This window comes from Parasteatoda tepidariorum, chromosome 4 (genome assembly GCF_043381705.1).
Source record: "Parasteatoda tepidariorum isolate YZ-2023 chromosome 4, CAS_Ptep_4.0, whole genome shotgun sequence".
NCBI lineage: Eukaryota > Metazoa > Arthropoda > Arachnida > Araneae > Theridiidae > Parasteatoda > Parasteatoda tepidariorum.
The window spans coordinates 72,548,136-72,563,900 of NC_092207.1; the positions used below are offsets into that span (position 1 = coordinate 72,548,136).

The following is a 15,765-nucleotide window of genomic DNA, read 5'->3' on the forward strand; positions in this document are numbered from 1 at the left end:
ATAGCTTTCGAGTCTGAATTATCATTCGAAATTTTAAAACTGCCACATTAAAAATTTAATGTTTTTTACTTTTTGGTAATGCAAATATATAAACAGGTTTTTGTATGTCTAGTTATGGGTTGAAACAATATTTTCATAGAGTGCAAATTTACTTTTAGTTATTAGCATCAAATTTTTTTTGCACTGGAAAGTGTGGGGAGAAGAAAAACGGCGTCTGGTAAAGTAATAAATGAAATTCATCAGAACTTAAGTATTTTTAAAAAGCCTAACGATTTTTTTTCTTTTGAAATTTTCTTTATATTTTCATTTTATTTTGTTTTAATTTATTCTGTTTTATTTCTGTATAGTTAAAAACGTACTTAAAATTTAAAATTAACATTTAATAATCTTTGTATTTTTTATGAAAGATACGTATACTTTTACACAGAATCTAAAATTTTGTTTTATTGATCCTAGATTTTTATTAAAGGAAATATCGAAAAAATCGTTTGCTATTATCACATGTACATTAAATGGTTACGGTACCTTAATCTATTTAATTATACTAAAGTTAAGAACTTTTAACTTTTTCTGTTACAGTCCAATAATTTCCACTCTTGCAAATAAAAAACTTTAATTTGGATAACATCAAAAATTTAAATATGTCATCACGTTGCATGCTATGTAAACATTCATTTTCAAACGATCTATATTTAAATTGTTGCCTGAACGCATAAAATAATTCCTATCTTGGAATATAAATGTAGGTAGTATTTTTTTTTATGAGTGTCACGGAATATGAAATTTTCCTTTGCTAACTTATTTTTGAGTACAAAATATACTATTAACAAATCTGGGGCACGGAAATTCGTTGATGGCACTCTTTGAAACTCAATTGTTAGCTAATTTTCAACTAAATCGTCTTATTGTGAAATCGTTTTCGGAAAGGAAAGATGAAATTATTCTTTTCGTCTATCTTTATGGGAAATTTTATTCTTTTATTGTGACCTTGGAGAATAAAATACTTTGCGTTCTTAACGAGATTCCGACAAGTGAAGGTCGTCCTTTTATACTTTTTAAATGACGAGATGAAAAAGGGACATTGGCCTTATTCTGTTTTTGGTCATTAGCTAAGCCGATTAAAATATTTTCTACCTTAGTTGTTGTTCTACGTTTTAAGATTGTTAAAATGAAAGAAGAAACATTGTTTTCTTTTCTTTTTTTCTCAGGTTTTTTTTTTACCTTCGCGTTTATAAGTTATTGATGATGTATTTTTAAGAACAGGTTTCTGCGAAAGAATTAAACTAAAGAATTAAATGCAGGGTGTGAAAGGAACTTTACGAAGGTTCAATTAATTAATTAATTATGGGGAGAAATACTAGGCTTGAAAATATTTTTGAATATATCTGTGTGTATTGATCCGATTTGTCATAGAGTAACATGAAACTTATCGCGTTAAAAATAAAAAGAATAGGGGGGGGGAAACAGTTTTAGTTATAATCATGGACTTGTAAAAAGTATTAAGTTTATTTTTTCTGAATAATTTTTTCACGTTTATCGCTTGAAGTTATTCAGTTTTCAAATACAATACCACTGTTAACGTAACTAAAATTTAAAAGAAAGCATCTTTTTCTTTTTTTTTCTTCCATTATTGACTTTTTTTTAAAAAAAAATTGTAAAGGTAAAATTGTCTTCTAAATAATTTTAGAAGTATTTCAAAGCTTCCGTTTTGAATAATAGAAAAGAAGGGGCAAATATTTAACATATTTTCCGCCTTATCGGTCACGCTTGCCTGACGTTAGCATTGACCGCGTCATCGGATAGGCGTGAGTTTCTCATTCATGACTGATGCACTGATTCTTATTTTAGTTTTTTAGTCAGAAAAGTGCGAAGAATAATAATCCATTGTCATAGTAGTAAAATAATATTTTTATTATTATTTTCGTGTGTTAAAAGTTTATTCAATAAATTACTCTCCTGCTAAATATTAATTACAGTGATTCGGTTAACGTAAAAATCCTCAAGAATGTCATTAAAAATTTAAATGCTCTTATAATTAAAATAATCTCCTAATAATTAAAAAAAAATCCCCATATAATTCAATGATCTGATACATAATTTTCTAAATTTACCTATAACATATTGTATTAAAATAAACCAATAATTCGTCGTGACGTATTTTTTAATAAAATTTGAAATAAAATTTAAAAAGTAAACTTAAATAAGTAAAGAAGAAAGGGGAAATATATAGTAATGTATGTTGTACTGTAGAGGGCAAAAAATTAAGAAATTTGACCTAATCTTCATTAAAACATGATATCCCATGGAAAAGTGTCCAAGCTTTTAATAGAATTTAAATAAGAAAAACTAAAGATTTAAAGGAATTTGATAAATTCATGAAGAAATAATTAAAAAAAATATTAACTCATTGCTTAAATAACTTATTACTGCTAAAGAACAGAGTGTATATTTAAAAAAAAAAAAAAAAAAAAAAAAAAAAATTAAAAAANAAAAAAAAAAAAAAAAAAAAAAAAAAAAAAAAAAAAAAAAAAAAAAAAACTTCTTTTTCTCTCATTTAGTTCTTTTTCAACCTGATTTCTAGCAATAAAGTGGAAAATCTTTATGGCATTTCTGGATCTATGGTTGAATTGTTTGCAATCTATGATATAGTGATTCTTTTTCTTTTTTTCATTCTTTATATTTTTCTGCTATTAGATTGAAGTATTGTCTACTTTATTCCACCATTTAAATATTTTGATCTGTTTCATTTTAAGTCATAAATCAAAATTTCCCATAAAAGATTTAATAAAGGATTATTTTAATTTGCAGAAGCTCTTCTGCAGAGTCGACCTCTCCCAGAGATTCCAGGTTTGCTGGATGACTCCTCTGCTGGTCTTCCACTGAGCATAGAAACTGCATCACGATGGATGTCCAAGGAGAATTTATTATTGCAAGAGGACGCTGATCCCCAAGTATTTGTGGCTCTGTACGATTTTCAATCGGGAGGAGAGAATCAGCTTTCCCTTAAAAAAGGTACACCTTTCATTTTCTCATAAGACCATTGCAACGCCTTCTCTGAAAGCATAATTACTTGAATAATTAAAATTTTTAAGAACAAAATCGAAATGTTTATTATTATATAACCGATGTTGTACAGCTGACCGAATTTTGATTTAGCAATTACCAATGTTCAACTCAGTGGCCTTGTAGTTTTGAACCCAATCCAGAAGGCAAGGGAGCTCCTTGATCAAGTACTGGGAGAAATTTGCCTTTATAGAGGACTTTTTGATGAAGCAGGGTGCATAGTGTTTCTAAAAAGTGCTTAAAGGTGCTTATTTTCGATTTTCGTTTTTAAAAGCCCTAAAAGGTGATATTTTTCATTGGGTGTTTTTAAAAAGTGCTTAATTTCCCTTTTCCAAAATGAGATTTTTCCTTTACCATGTTGATTTTCGCTACGAATTATGCAGAAAGACGCTGTTCACATTGTTCTATTCTACGTTTTCACAATTAATTCAACCCCAATCTATTTCTTCTTATCGTCAGTCTGTAGCGTATCGAAACGTCATTCGATTTACATAATTAAAAAACTTTGCCCATTGTCAAAAACAATTCCCGAAAGTTTTTTTAAAATTTTTCGACATGACGGTAGTCCTTAAAAATATTATTTGAGTCCTTGAAAAGTGCTTATTTTTTGTTAAATAATTTGGCTATGCACCCTGTGAAATGAACCTTCATATGCATTACATGGAGAGGAAAACCACAAAACCTCCTATGATTAGCCATAGGGCAAGGGGACTTTAACCCATGATCGGTCTACCACTGAGGATATTTTACATCACTGTGGTCTGTGCGAGTCAGGTGCGAAATTCGTATCGACCAATCATTGCTGGGATTTGAACCCAGGCCACCTCATCAGGAGGTGACCACTTTACCCCCCCCCCCCCCCCNCCCCCCCCCCCCCGAGCCACCATGGCACTAAAAGTTTGAAAATGCTGGAGATCAAACACCAAGAAAATATGCAGCTACCGTGTTTATTAAAGTTTTTCTCTAGGAAAGAAGAACATTTTGAGCGCCTTAAACTTGAAGCTGAGCTTTAATTGACTTTAAAATGGACAAATATTTTTAAATATCATAATGATTATTTAGCTTTTGTTTAAAATCGAAGATTTGGCAATATTTTCCTTAAGAATTTAAGCCGATAGAAATAATGAATAATTTGAAATTTTCCCATGGTTTAAAAGAGCTCAAACAAGAGTTAGAGTAATTTTTTAAATATTAAAAAAGGAAATTATAAACTTTTTTTTATTTTCAAAAAAAAAAAAGGAAAAAAGTGTAGCATTTCTTTATTTTAAAATTTTGTGTCGCATGAATGCCTATGACTGCCAAGGGCTTGTGTTTAGTTTATGAAACAAATTCCATTTATGATTGAATCTTATGAATAAGTAATTAATATACTAATTTTTAAATTTTTTATTAATATAAATCGTCAAATTCTTTATATCTAGCAAACTGTTTTTTATCTTTAATAATCCATTCCATCTGTAAAAGGTCAGGTATTAAAATACAAATGGCATCAAAATTCTGGGCTTTAGTAATACTGTTTGGCTCATGAAAAAGTTTTCGAAACTAATAATAAAAAAATAACTAAAAATACTAAATAATACTAAAAATAACTTTAAAAAGGTTCTTTTTTTTGTGTAGATTTTACATACATAAATTGTTTATCCATTCATGTACACTGCTGCCTATTTCTTATGAATCTTATTGTTCTCTCCTTCTTAGAAGAGTTGCCTTTATTTTCTTTTCTATGTTTTGTTAGAAGAAAGAACAATTACACAACCAAAAAAAATCACTAAATCTTAGAGAAGACAAATAGTCTACAACAATCGGAAAAACTCTAATAAAAAGACATGTCTTTGCAATTTTAAATCCTTATGTCTAATTAAAATAATTATATGTTTTGTGACATTAAAGAAAAATTCTCAGAAAGTATAAAGTATCAGAATACAAAATAAAGTTTTTAAAATAATATTTTTGTGGATGAATTGGGAGCAGTTTTTTAAACTCTGAACTTGTGATTTATCATATGTAAAAAATTCATTCTTTTCTTGTAATCAAAAATATATAGAAATTCTAAATATATATACATACATATATCATAAAATTTTGTGGTTTTAGGTAATTTCTTATCAACTATGTTTAAAATGTATTGTTTCAAATTCACATAGGCTTTATCTAACCCCTTCCTTCTCGCTCCCGTGAAAATGACGGGGTGAGATTTAGCCCTCTGTTTCTCGCTCCCGTGATATATCCGGGCTGGAGTGTTCAGTAGTAACGCTCCAATGAGGATAAAACTAATTCATTTCTTTCGCCCGGAAAACATTTTATTTCTCATTTTACACACCAGGTGGCAGTACCAAGATATTTTAAGGTAATTGTAGATAGTTTATTTTAAACTAGGTGTCAGCACTAATCAGGGATAAAAATAAAAAAAATCGCTTTCATGGAAATTAACCGATTGTTAAGGGGTTAAATCATTTTAAATTTTAAAATAAAGAAAACAAATTTTTTTTCTGAAATTGAAAATAATTACCTTATAAATCTTTTTCAGCTCAAAAGTTTGGTTTTTGATATTTTGGGTATATTATTCTTATCTTCAACTTCTGTTTTATTTGATTAGTGTTTTTCGTACACGCTAAAAATGTTCTGGCTTTTAATTTTAAAATTTGTGCAATATTTAATCTAACTGCATGTTTCAGGTGAACAAGTGAGGGTCCTTTCCTACAACCGAACTGGTGAATGGTGTGAAGCTCAATCGAGAACTTGTCAGGTGGGCTGGGTGCCAAGCAATTACATCACTCCCGTGAACAGCTTAGAAAAGCATTCTTGGTATCATGGGCCCATCTCTCGTAATGCAGCTGAGTACCTATTGAGTAGTGGCATTAATGGCAGCTTTCTTGTTAGAGAAAGTGAAAGCAGCCCTGGTCAGAGGTCTATTTCTTTGCGTTATGAAGGGAGAGTCTACCATTATCGGATAAGTGAAGATACAGACAGTAAGGTAATGCTCAACATTCTTAAAAAATAGTTTTGTTAGTAAAATAGTTAGTAAAAAATAATTCTTAATAAATTAATTGTTATAAAAAAAGTCATCTGAAAAGTTCATAAAAATTTCTGTCGGAAAATATCCAATTATTTGAAAAGGTTGAAATGTACTTATACTTCTTAAAATTTAAGAGCATAATACAAAATTTTCACAATCTAAAATTATGCAAAATTGCGAGGGAGAAAAAGCATTTTTACTAAAATATTTGTTGAATGTAAATATATTAATTAAATGATTAACCAATTTTTTTATTTATTCCTTTTATTTGACTTTGTTAAATAGTTAAATATGAAGTAAATCATTCATGCTTATATGATTGCTAATTTTACTCTAGCCTTTATTTTTCTTTCTTTTTTTTTTCTTCTTTTTTTTAATTTTCTATATATTTTTTCTTTTTTTAATCTTCCAAATGTTATTTTTTTATCATACTTTTAAAACTATATACTTCTTTTCTTAAAGTTAAAGCTTAAGAAGCTTTTAAAATTGTTTTTTTTTTTTTTATTATACCATTGTTATATTATTTAAATCCATATAATGATGTTTCGAAAACATATTTTAATTCATATTTGTATCTTTTCCTATATTTTTGTTATTTAAAAAACTAAATTTTACAAAATTGATATGTAATCGTTGTATGTGTTACAGGTTCTTTATGTGTAATACTCTTTCAACAACATACAATATTAATTGGTTGCTATATTCATTGCTAAAATGTTGTTAATTTCATTGATTAACTAATTTTTTAAAATTAGTGGGTCCTCATAGTTGGTCTTATGATTTACAGGTTTTTGTGACATCCGAATGCAGATTTAACACTTTAGCAGAGCTCGTCCATCACCACTCTATGCATGCAGATGGTTTAATAACTTTGTTGCTTTACCCTGCACCTAAAAGAAACAAACCTACAGTGTTTGCATTGAGTCCTGAGCCTGATGAATGGGAAATCGATCGAACTGATATTGTAATGAAACACAAATTGGGTGGAGGACAGTATGGAGATGTCTATGAAGCAATTTGGAAACGATACAATGTTACTGTTGCTGTTAAAACGCTAAAGGTAAACTTACTTATTGTTCTCATCTTTAAATCTGTTAGAAGTTTTTTGTTAGATCACTTTGTATCAAACTTTGATTCTTTGTTAACAACTGTATCTACCCAGGAAAATTTTTACTGAGATTTGCAATTAGTTCAGTAAATTTATTTGAATAAACTGCCATGTCTACCAAATGTCTCGAAAATGACAATTTGAAAAATTTATGATTTTCTGATGTACGAATCTATTTTTCGTTTCTCTTAATTTCAGTGAAAATGGAGATCAATTTATATGTAGAATTTTCTTGAAATCTTCTGAAATATGACCCGTAACATAAAAATTTTTATAAATGTAAAGTTCTATTTTTTTCCCCATAACTATTGTGGCATGTTTGTTAAAATAATCTATCAATTTCATGTAACTTTGTTTTTTCAATATTTTTTTTCTATTTGTGTAACATTTCTGAATGTTAGACAAATTAATTAATGATATATAATTTTATTATATATCATTATTTAATTAAATAAATCCATTTCATTAAATAAATTCATTTATTTAATTAAATCCATTTTATTAGTACTCTTTATTTGCATTGGTTATATCAGCCATTTTTGAGTATTTCTTAGCATGAAATAAATTTGATTCATGACAAAATTTTATTTTTAATTTGTTGTCTCTGTTATTTACTCATTTTAATTAATATCTCTTTGCTATAAATGAGTTTATTTTTTATTCACAGTTTTTTTAAGATATATTTTTAGTTAGTGATAATGTTATAAAAGCATTATTTCAATCATGTAATTTGTGCAATGTTCATGGGGAATAGTGTATTAATTTCAACTAAATTAAACACACCAAAAAAAACTAGATCAACTGATTTGCTCAAACTCATTGATGTGTTATGAGGCCGAAAATGTGATTTATAAATAAGTTCTCAAGTGGTGGAAAAGATGCTGACGAAATTTATATTAAAAACTATTTCTTCCACAATATTACTAAAAAGTACCAAAATGTTCAAAACTTTTAATTAGTTTTGGAATTTTCAAATAAAATAACCTTAAGATAACAATTTTTCATCAAATGTGAATTGGTGAGTGGTGGATAAAAGGCAATGTCTAGATTGTAATAAGATCTTTGATGCATTCTGCTTATTTTTCAACTTTATAGTCTTAAAACTGAATTAATCATTGACATTTCTTTTTTTAAATTTTTTTATAGGAAGACACAATGGCCCTAAAAGATTTCTTAGAAGAAGCAGCTATCATGAAAGAAATGAAACATCCGAATTTAGTGCAACTACTAGGTATGTATATTATTCAGTTCAATAATAAAGTTTGATTTATTTTTTATCTATGCTCAAGTTTCTGCATTTAATTGTCTGTTTGTAAAAGTGAATATTTTTTTTATTTTTAAATGCTACAATATGAATATTGTAAAAAAATTGTAAAGGGATTAAATCAAGCAAATTATTTGAATTCCTTTTTAAGAGAATATTTTATTATGCATTATTTTTTTTCTTTTTCATGAATATTTGTAATAGTTAGGGATGCAAACCAAAACAGAAACTATACAATCTGGAAACAAAAATGCTCCTTTTAAAAAATGAATATTTTTGGTTTCATAGCTTTTAAATTACATGATTATTTATAATGCTTCAAGTGTAATAAATCAATTAAAAAAGTATTGTAATCAATTTTGACCATTTTAATTCAAAAGAAGGCCTTTTTAATAGTAATTTCTTAAAAATATTTTTGTATCTCTATAAATTGCTTTTTTTGTTATTGACTCTTAGTTTGATTCTGCCTAATTCTTTTGTTTTATTACAATTATTATTATTTTTTTTGGAATTAACATTTATTTTGCTTTCTGTTATAAATTAATTATAAAATGCATGATGTAAAAAATAGCTTTCTGCCTAAAGTTCTTTTTAAAACTGTTATTATTTAAAATTTTCAGAAAAACTTCTCTTAAAAACCTTGTAACAACCCTGGCTAATTGTGACTTTTTCGTCTACTAAATATTATCAAGCATAATTGAATTATTATTATTTTTTAATTCCTAGATTAAATTTTGAGGTGATATTAAGAAGAAAAAAAAATATTTTTGTTAATTTAAATTTCTATAAAGCATTAAATAAACTTTAAGTAACATACTTTTGAGATATCTTAAGCTCTATTATTATTTTTAGATAATTTATAATACTTTCTATTTTTAGATATTTTATAGGACTTTCTAAAATAATGATAATTTTATATCAACATAAATCGATAATACATTATTATCAACCTAATACAAATGTATAAGACTGAGTTGTACCAACTTCTGAAAGCTGTCAAAATTTGAGATTCAAGTATTATTTAATTAAGATGTATTTATTTTTACTGTAAAGTGAACACCATTTTTTCGTCGGCACAATAATATTAAAGTTAATATAGTATCTTGAAATTTCATAGAAGTTCAAGAAAAAAGTGTAAAGCACAATTGTGATGCTACAATAGGCATTACATATTTCCTAACTTTGAAATTTCTTAAATTTATTATTTTTTTTTAATAATTCTTAATCCAATTATTTCATTTTTATTACATTTTATTAAAAGCTAATATAAATATTTTATTCTTTTCTTAACAATCAATGTAACATTTAACTTTTTATTTCTATACTAATGTAAAACTCATTAATTCACTGTCGTGACTAAATTGAAAACAAAAATCTATTTGTAGCTCTTTATTTTTTACCACAAAAATGTTTCAGTTACATGGTTATGCTAATTCTGTTATGTAGTATAATACGGTGAAAAGACGAGGTTATGGGGAAAAGGCAAAATGTGCTCCTCAATCAAGGAACAGAAACACATTCCAGCAAAAATCGTGGGATGAGCAGATTTTGCAACATTTGAGTTGCCTGTGGATATCGTGGGATGATCAGACGGGTTAATGCACATTTAATCATGTATAATATCTTTATATATATTTAATTTAATTATAAAGCTATCAAAAGATGTAAAAAATATTCCATAATCTTTACAATTAATATTTCTTTTTTCTTTAGGTGTTTGTACACGAGAGCCTCCATTTTACATAATAACAGAATTCATGCCTTGTGGTAATTTATTAGATTACTTAAGAAATGCCAATAGAGACGAAATAAATGCAGTAGTCCTCATGTATATGGCCACTCAAATTGCATCTGCTATGTCTTATTTAGAATCACACAGCTTCATTCACAGGTAATATATTTCAATTATATAGCATCTGTATAGTATTTTTATTAGTTGAATTTGTAATAGTACCATGTTAAAAATAGTCACAATAGAAACTTAATCATCTAAACCTCTTATGTTTATTTTAATAACTAAAACCAATTCTGGATATTTTTTTAAACACTTTGTACTTAGTTTTTTTTTCTTGTTCTAATTATATCTTTTTATGTTAACAGTAAGAAGCTCACCAACTCACACAATTGCTCTTCATTCATTTTTATATCTTGACTATAAATTGATTGTTACGTCAAAATAAAAAAATTATTTCAATTCAATGATCTCAAAACTTTCTATTGCAGCTTGTTTATTTACACAAATAGATTTAGTTTTTATTTTGTTTGTATACTTAATCTTAATGTATACTTAATCATTTTTCTCTGTTGCTGTTGTAACTTCATCCCAAAATTTGTTTTTAAACTGTTCTTAAATTTTGAATTATTATAAAAACTTTCCAAATCGATAATTTAGCAGTGTAATTCTTAATATTGCTTAATATTTTTAAATATTGATTCATTTTTTTAATTGCATACATTGACAGTTTACAGTTTAACATTAAATTTACAATGATTAGTAAATGTAAATAAAACTTAATTGCTGCATCTTTAAATAATTATAAAACTAAATATAATAATATCGTTAAATGTATAATATAAATATATCATAAAATGTGTAATAAGTTATATATAATTACTTTGTTCTATAATAATGAAACACTTCTAGTTTTATATCTTTAATCTTGAACAATAATCAAAAAAGGTACTTTGGATTATCTCGTCAACCATTTTCGCCAAACCCGATATTATCGACAAACGATAGCTTCTGTGGCAATAACCGCAAATTTTATCGTGTTTATGATAATGGAGTTCGACGAAACAAGAAATACCTCAGTACTTTAAAAGCTATCAAGGATTTTTGGCCGTCAAAATGATTTATAATAATGTATATGATTGGATTCAAGAATAATTCAATGTGTAATTATTAAAATTAAAAAAAAATAGAGGTTTTTACTTTGTTTTGATTCTTTTTATTACACTTTTTTATTATATATTTTTACACTTGCATTTTTTTTGTTATTATTATTTTATCATTATTTGATAAATTTAATTTGTTTAGAATGTTTATTTTGGAAATTGCTTTTCATTATGATGGCGCCATAGGATTTGCGCATTTCACGAGCATTGATAGGTCGACAGGATAATCCCAAAGTACTTCAAAAAATACTAATTACAAAAAATAATATTCCCTTTATTGTCTTTTCTAGGGACTTGGCTGCCAGAAACTGCTTGGTTGGAGAAAATCACTTAGTGAAAGTTGCTGACTTTGGTTTAGCAAGATTAATGCGTGATGACACATACACTGCACATGCTGGTGCAAAATTTCCTATTAAATGGACCGCTCCTGAAGGTTTAGCTTATAATAAATTTTCTACGAAGTCTGACGTGTGGGGTATGATATTCCTAATAGTTTTTTTTATGCTTATTAAGATTACTCTATAATTTAAATTTTCCAATTAGTATAAATTCTTATTTTAATATGGAGCAAAAAAATAGCATTTTTAAATGCATTTTAATAGTGATAACGTAATACTGTTTTTATATATATTTTTGTGGCAAAATTATGTTATTATTTTTTGAATATAATAAAGCTCTCTTTCTTGTTTTAACATTCTTAAACATGTGATGACTTTTTACAATAATTTTTATGTTTCTTTTTTTTTATACAAATATCCTGAAAACTTGTGTGCTAACTTGTTGATATCTTAAAATATTGCTGAAAAATTTATGACGTATTGTTTCAGTTTAATATGTTAATAATTTTAATGCATGTTAGATCACGTGATCTGTCAAGATTGTCTTAGATCTTTCAAGACCTTAACTTCTGAGGAAATAGCATTTCTAAGAATTTAAATTTAAAAATTAGTAATACCTTGACTTAAAGAAATGATGGGTGATACCTTGACTTTTTATTTAATGAATGACTGAGTTCTTTATCTACTAAAAGTTTGTTTTCAACAACAATATAGCAATGTTTAAAACAACTTGACCGTTATAGATCCAATATTTTTTTTTCTAATTTTTTATTAGCATATAGTGGTAGACCTGAAAATAAGCTCTCGCCACGTGGCAAGTCAACAAAAAAAGTGGCGAATTAAACCATTTAAAGATTAATGTACATCAATGCTGAAAAACTCGAAAACAGAATTTTCATTAAAATGTTTGTTTCCATTCAAAATTTCGATCCTTCAGAATCAATCAACTTGTAATAAAAAGATTCATATGAAAGGAGAGTTCTTTAACAATTCATCTATTTCAAAATTGTAACATATACGTTAAATGTGTTTTGCCACCCCAAATATTTATTTTTAAATAATATTCTTTAAAGTCAGTATGTTTAACTAAATTTTGTCACATATTTATATTATTTTTATTGTCTCATTAACGTTTTATAGCCATAAATTATTCCAAATATGAATTTTTTTTTTAATATAATTTTATCCAAACAAAAAGAAATTTTGTAAAAAGTAGCCATTAAATGACCTATCGATATCGGTCACCTATCCATTAGGCTTGAGGAAAAGTGACTACTAAGTTACTAGAGTCTACTGGCCACAGGCTACTATCTGCAGATATAAATTTTTAGGTATACATAGTGATCTATATTTAAAATATAATGTGTAATAAAATTTTATTATATGTTTAGCTAGTATTAAATTATGTTAGAAAAGTATTCAATATTTGAGTTCAAGTACTACCTGCAATGTGTCATTTAAAATATGAATTATATTATTTATAGCAATACATAAATGCAATTTTACAGGTTTTTAACTTTATGTTTTCAACCATAGTTAAGGGCGCTAAAAACAGACGCATGCTAAAATTTTGTCAATCTTGGTTTAAACCAATGCTTTTCATTCTATATTATAACACATGTTTTTCCTCAATTTTTTCAAGAATTTTCAAAAAAAGGTACAGTTATTATTTTCATTTGATTTTTAGAATCATGACTCTGAAATTGTGATTCTAGGAAGAAAAAAAAAATTTCTTTAAAAAGAAATTCATCATCAACCTTGTTAAGTTTCAATGTTTACTCATTGTCCTATTTTTCTGATACTCTCTTTTTGTGACATGAAAATACAGTTAAAGTAGTATAACATATCTAATAGGTGATTGGGTCTGCATCTAAGTTGTTACCGCCAAGTTTAGTTAAAGTGAATCAAATCTGAAATTTCTATTTAATTAAAATATATAATTAAAATAAATAATTGCACATACATTAATTAAAATAAATAAATTTTAATTAAAATAAATAATTGCACATGCAAATGTGCTATACGTAATTATTGTCTTCGCCTAGCCCTGCAAGTTCTATGGTATTTTTATAGAAAATGGCCATTTTGCAGTTTTAAGCAGATTTAAAAATAAAAAAAATTAGGCATATGTTTAATAATTAAAATTAAATTGCTTGATTTATCTTTCTTAAACGAGTTCAATATTGCTCCCAAAAGAGTTCAGCAAAAATAAACTAAACGCAATAATAAACTAACTTTTTCACTATGGTTTTATTTATTTACAGCATTTGGCATTCTCCTGTGGGAAATTGCCACTTATGGAATGTCTCCATATCCCGGTGTGGACTTAACAGATGTATACCACATGTTAGAATCCGGTTATAGGATGGAATGTCCTCCTGGATGTCCTCCAAGGGTTTACGAGCTGATGCGACAATGTAAGTTATGTTGGATATTTTTAATAATTTTAAGAAAGAATTACTTATTGTTAAATAAAATTTTTATATTAATTATTAAAATGATGTAACAGGATTTGTAATTGTACAAACAATCAAAAATGTTTTTTTTTTTTTAGGCTGGCATTGGGAACCATCAGAAAGGCCCACATTCAAAGAAATTCACCTTACACTAGAAACAATGTTCCAGAACTCAAGTATAACTGAAGGTACTGCTTTTTGATCCCTTGTTACTTTTTCTATTTTAAATGGATTCATAATTTTACTTTTAAATTGAGGGTTCCTAAGAGATCAGGGAAACCTGTGAGAACCTGGAATTTTCAAGGAATTTAATTTTAGGAAAGAAGTTAGGATATTGTCAAGGAATGGTACATTTTTAACTAAAACTTGAAAAATTGATATACTTATAACCATATTTTCAGTTCTAATATACTATTTACAACACAATCATTGTTTTTAACTTGCTTTTAACGTACTTAATCACAAGTAAGATAGTGAAAACTATAAAATTTTTATGAATGTTGCACAAATTTTCTTCTATCCATAATTTGTATGGAAGTGTAACATTCGCCAAAAGAAATTTCAGTCCTTTTAATACATTTCTATTAAGAGATAGTTCATTATCAGAGATTGAATAAAAAATATATTTGATGAAATATTGTTTATAGCACAAATATGGTCTGGAATTATGTCAGTTTAGCCGGGAGAAGTTTAGTTCTGAAATTAAGAGGACATCTTGTATAAAGTTAATTGAATTAAGGGAATAATTAAAAAAAATGCTTTCAATTTTTTTTCAGAGGTTGAAAAACAGTTAGAACAACAAGCCCCACCTTCAAATTTTAAGAAGCATGATGGAAGTAGTGGTAATATTCAAGCTCTAGCATCTGAAGAAGTTGAACAAGGTAAACTTTTTAGATATTTCTTTATATGAGAATTACATTTTCTGATAAATCTTTTTGAGGGATATTAACTTTTTAGTTTCATTTATGATCGACTGCTTGATTGTTTATAAATGTATCTCTTGAATTTTCTGCAAGGAAAATGAATTTGAATCTAGTCACTTTATCAAATCCTGATGCTGTTTTTTCTTTTTTAACTTTTATTTTCACCTCACTTCTCTACTACTGCTATTGTTGAAATGAACTGAAAAAATTATTAGTTTATAAATGATTTAAATAACATTGTGGCACTCTCTTCGGGCATTGAAAGTCTTTTTCTGGAGCATACATTATTTACAATACACAGGGATGAGATTCTTCCGCGGATTTCCACTTTTTCTCAGATTTTTCCGCTAATTTCTGCTGAAATTGTTATTTGCACAAGTTAAAATATTTTATGAGGAATTTAATTTTCCGCGGATCAAAATTATTGAAGTCCTCATTCCTCCATCTGAAGTTTCTCTAAAAATCATTTCCTTGGGATAAAACTGGTTGACCTTTATACAGGGAAGAGATTTTTTTCGCTTTTGTCTCTCGAACTTCAGCCGTTTTATCAAAAACTCAGATTCTCTAAAAGTTTCGTTTTTTTTATTTATTTATAAATATCCCGTTTTTTTTTTTTTTTTTTAAAAATTCAGTCGTTGAAGTCAAATAATTATATTTGTTTACGATTTTCGACGAAAAACAGAAAATTCAAACTACGTCCTA

The 15,765-nt window shown here is 27.0% G+C and overlaps 1 protein-coding gene across 1 annotated transcript in view; it reads left to right on the top strand.

Moving 5' to 3' along the window:
- Positions 1–15,765, top strand: part of LOC107439649 (tyrosine-protein kinase Abl) — a gene marked incomplete in the record, with an annotated part of 46,573 nt that overhangs the window by 27,698 nt on the left and 3,110 nt on the right. Inside the window, 9 exon segments of the mRNA XM_071180036.1 lie at positions 2,809–3,012; positions 5,739–6,037; positions 6,867–7,139; positions 8,334–8,418; positions 10,165–10,342; positions 11,637–11,821; positions 13,949–14,101; positions 14,239–14,328; positions 14,917–15,021. Of these exon segments, the coding sequence (XP_071036137.1) occupies positions 2,809–3,012; positions 5,739–6,037; positions 6,867–7,139; positions 8,334–8,418; positions 10,165–10,342; positions 11,637–11,821; positions 13,949–14,101; positions 14,239–14,328; positions 14,917–15,021 (1,572 nt within the window).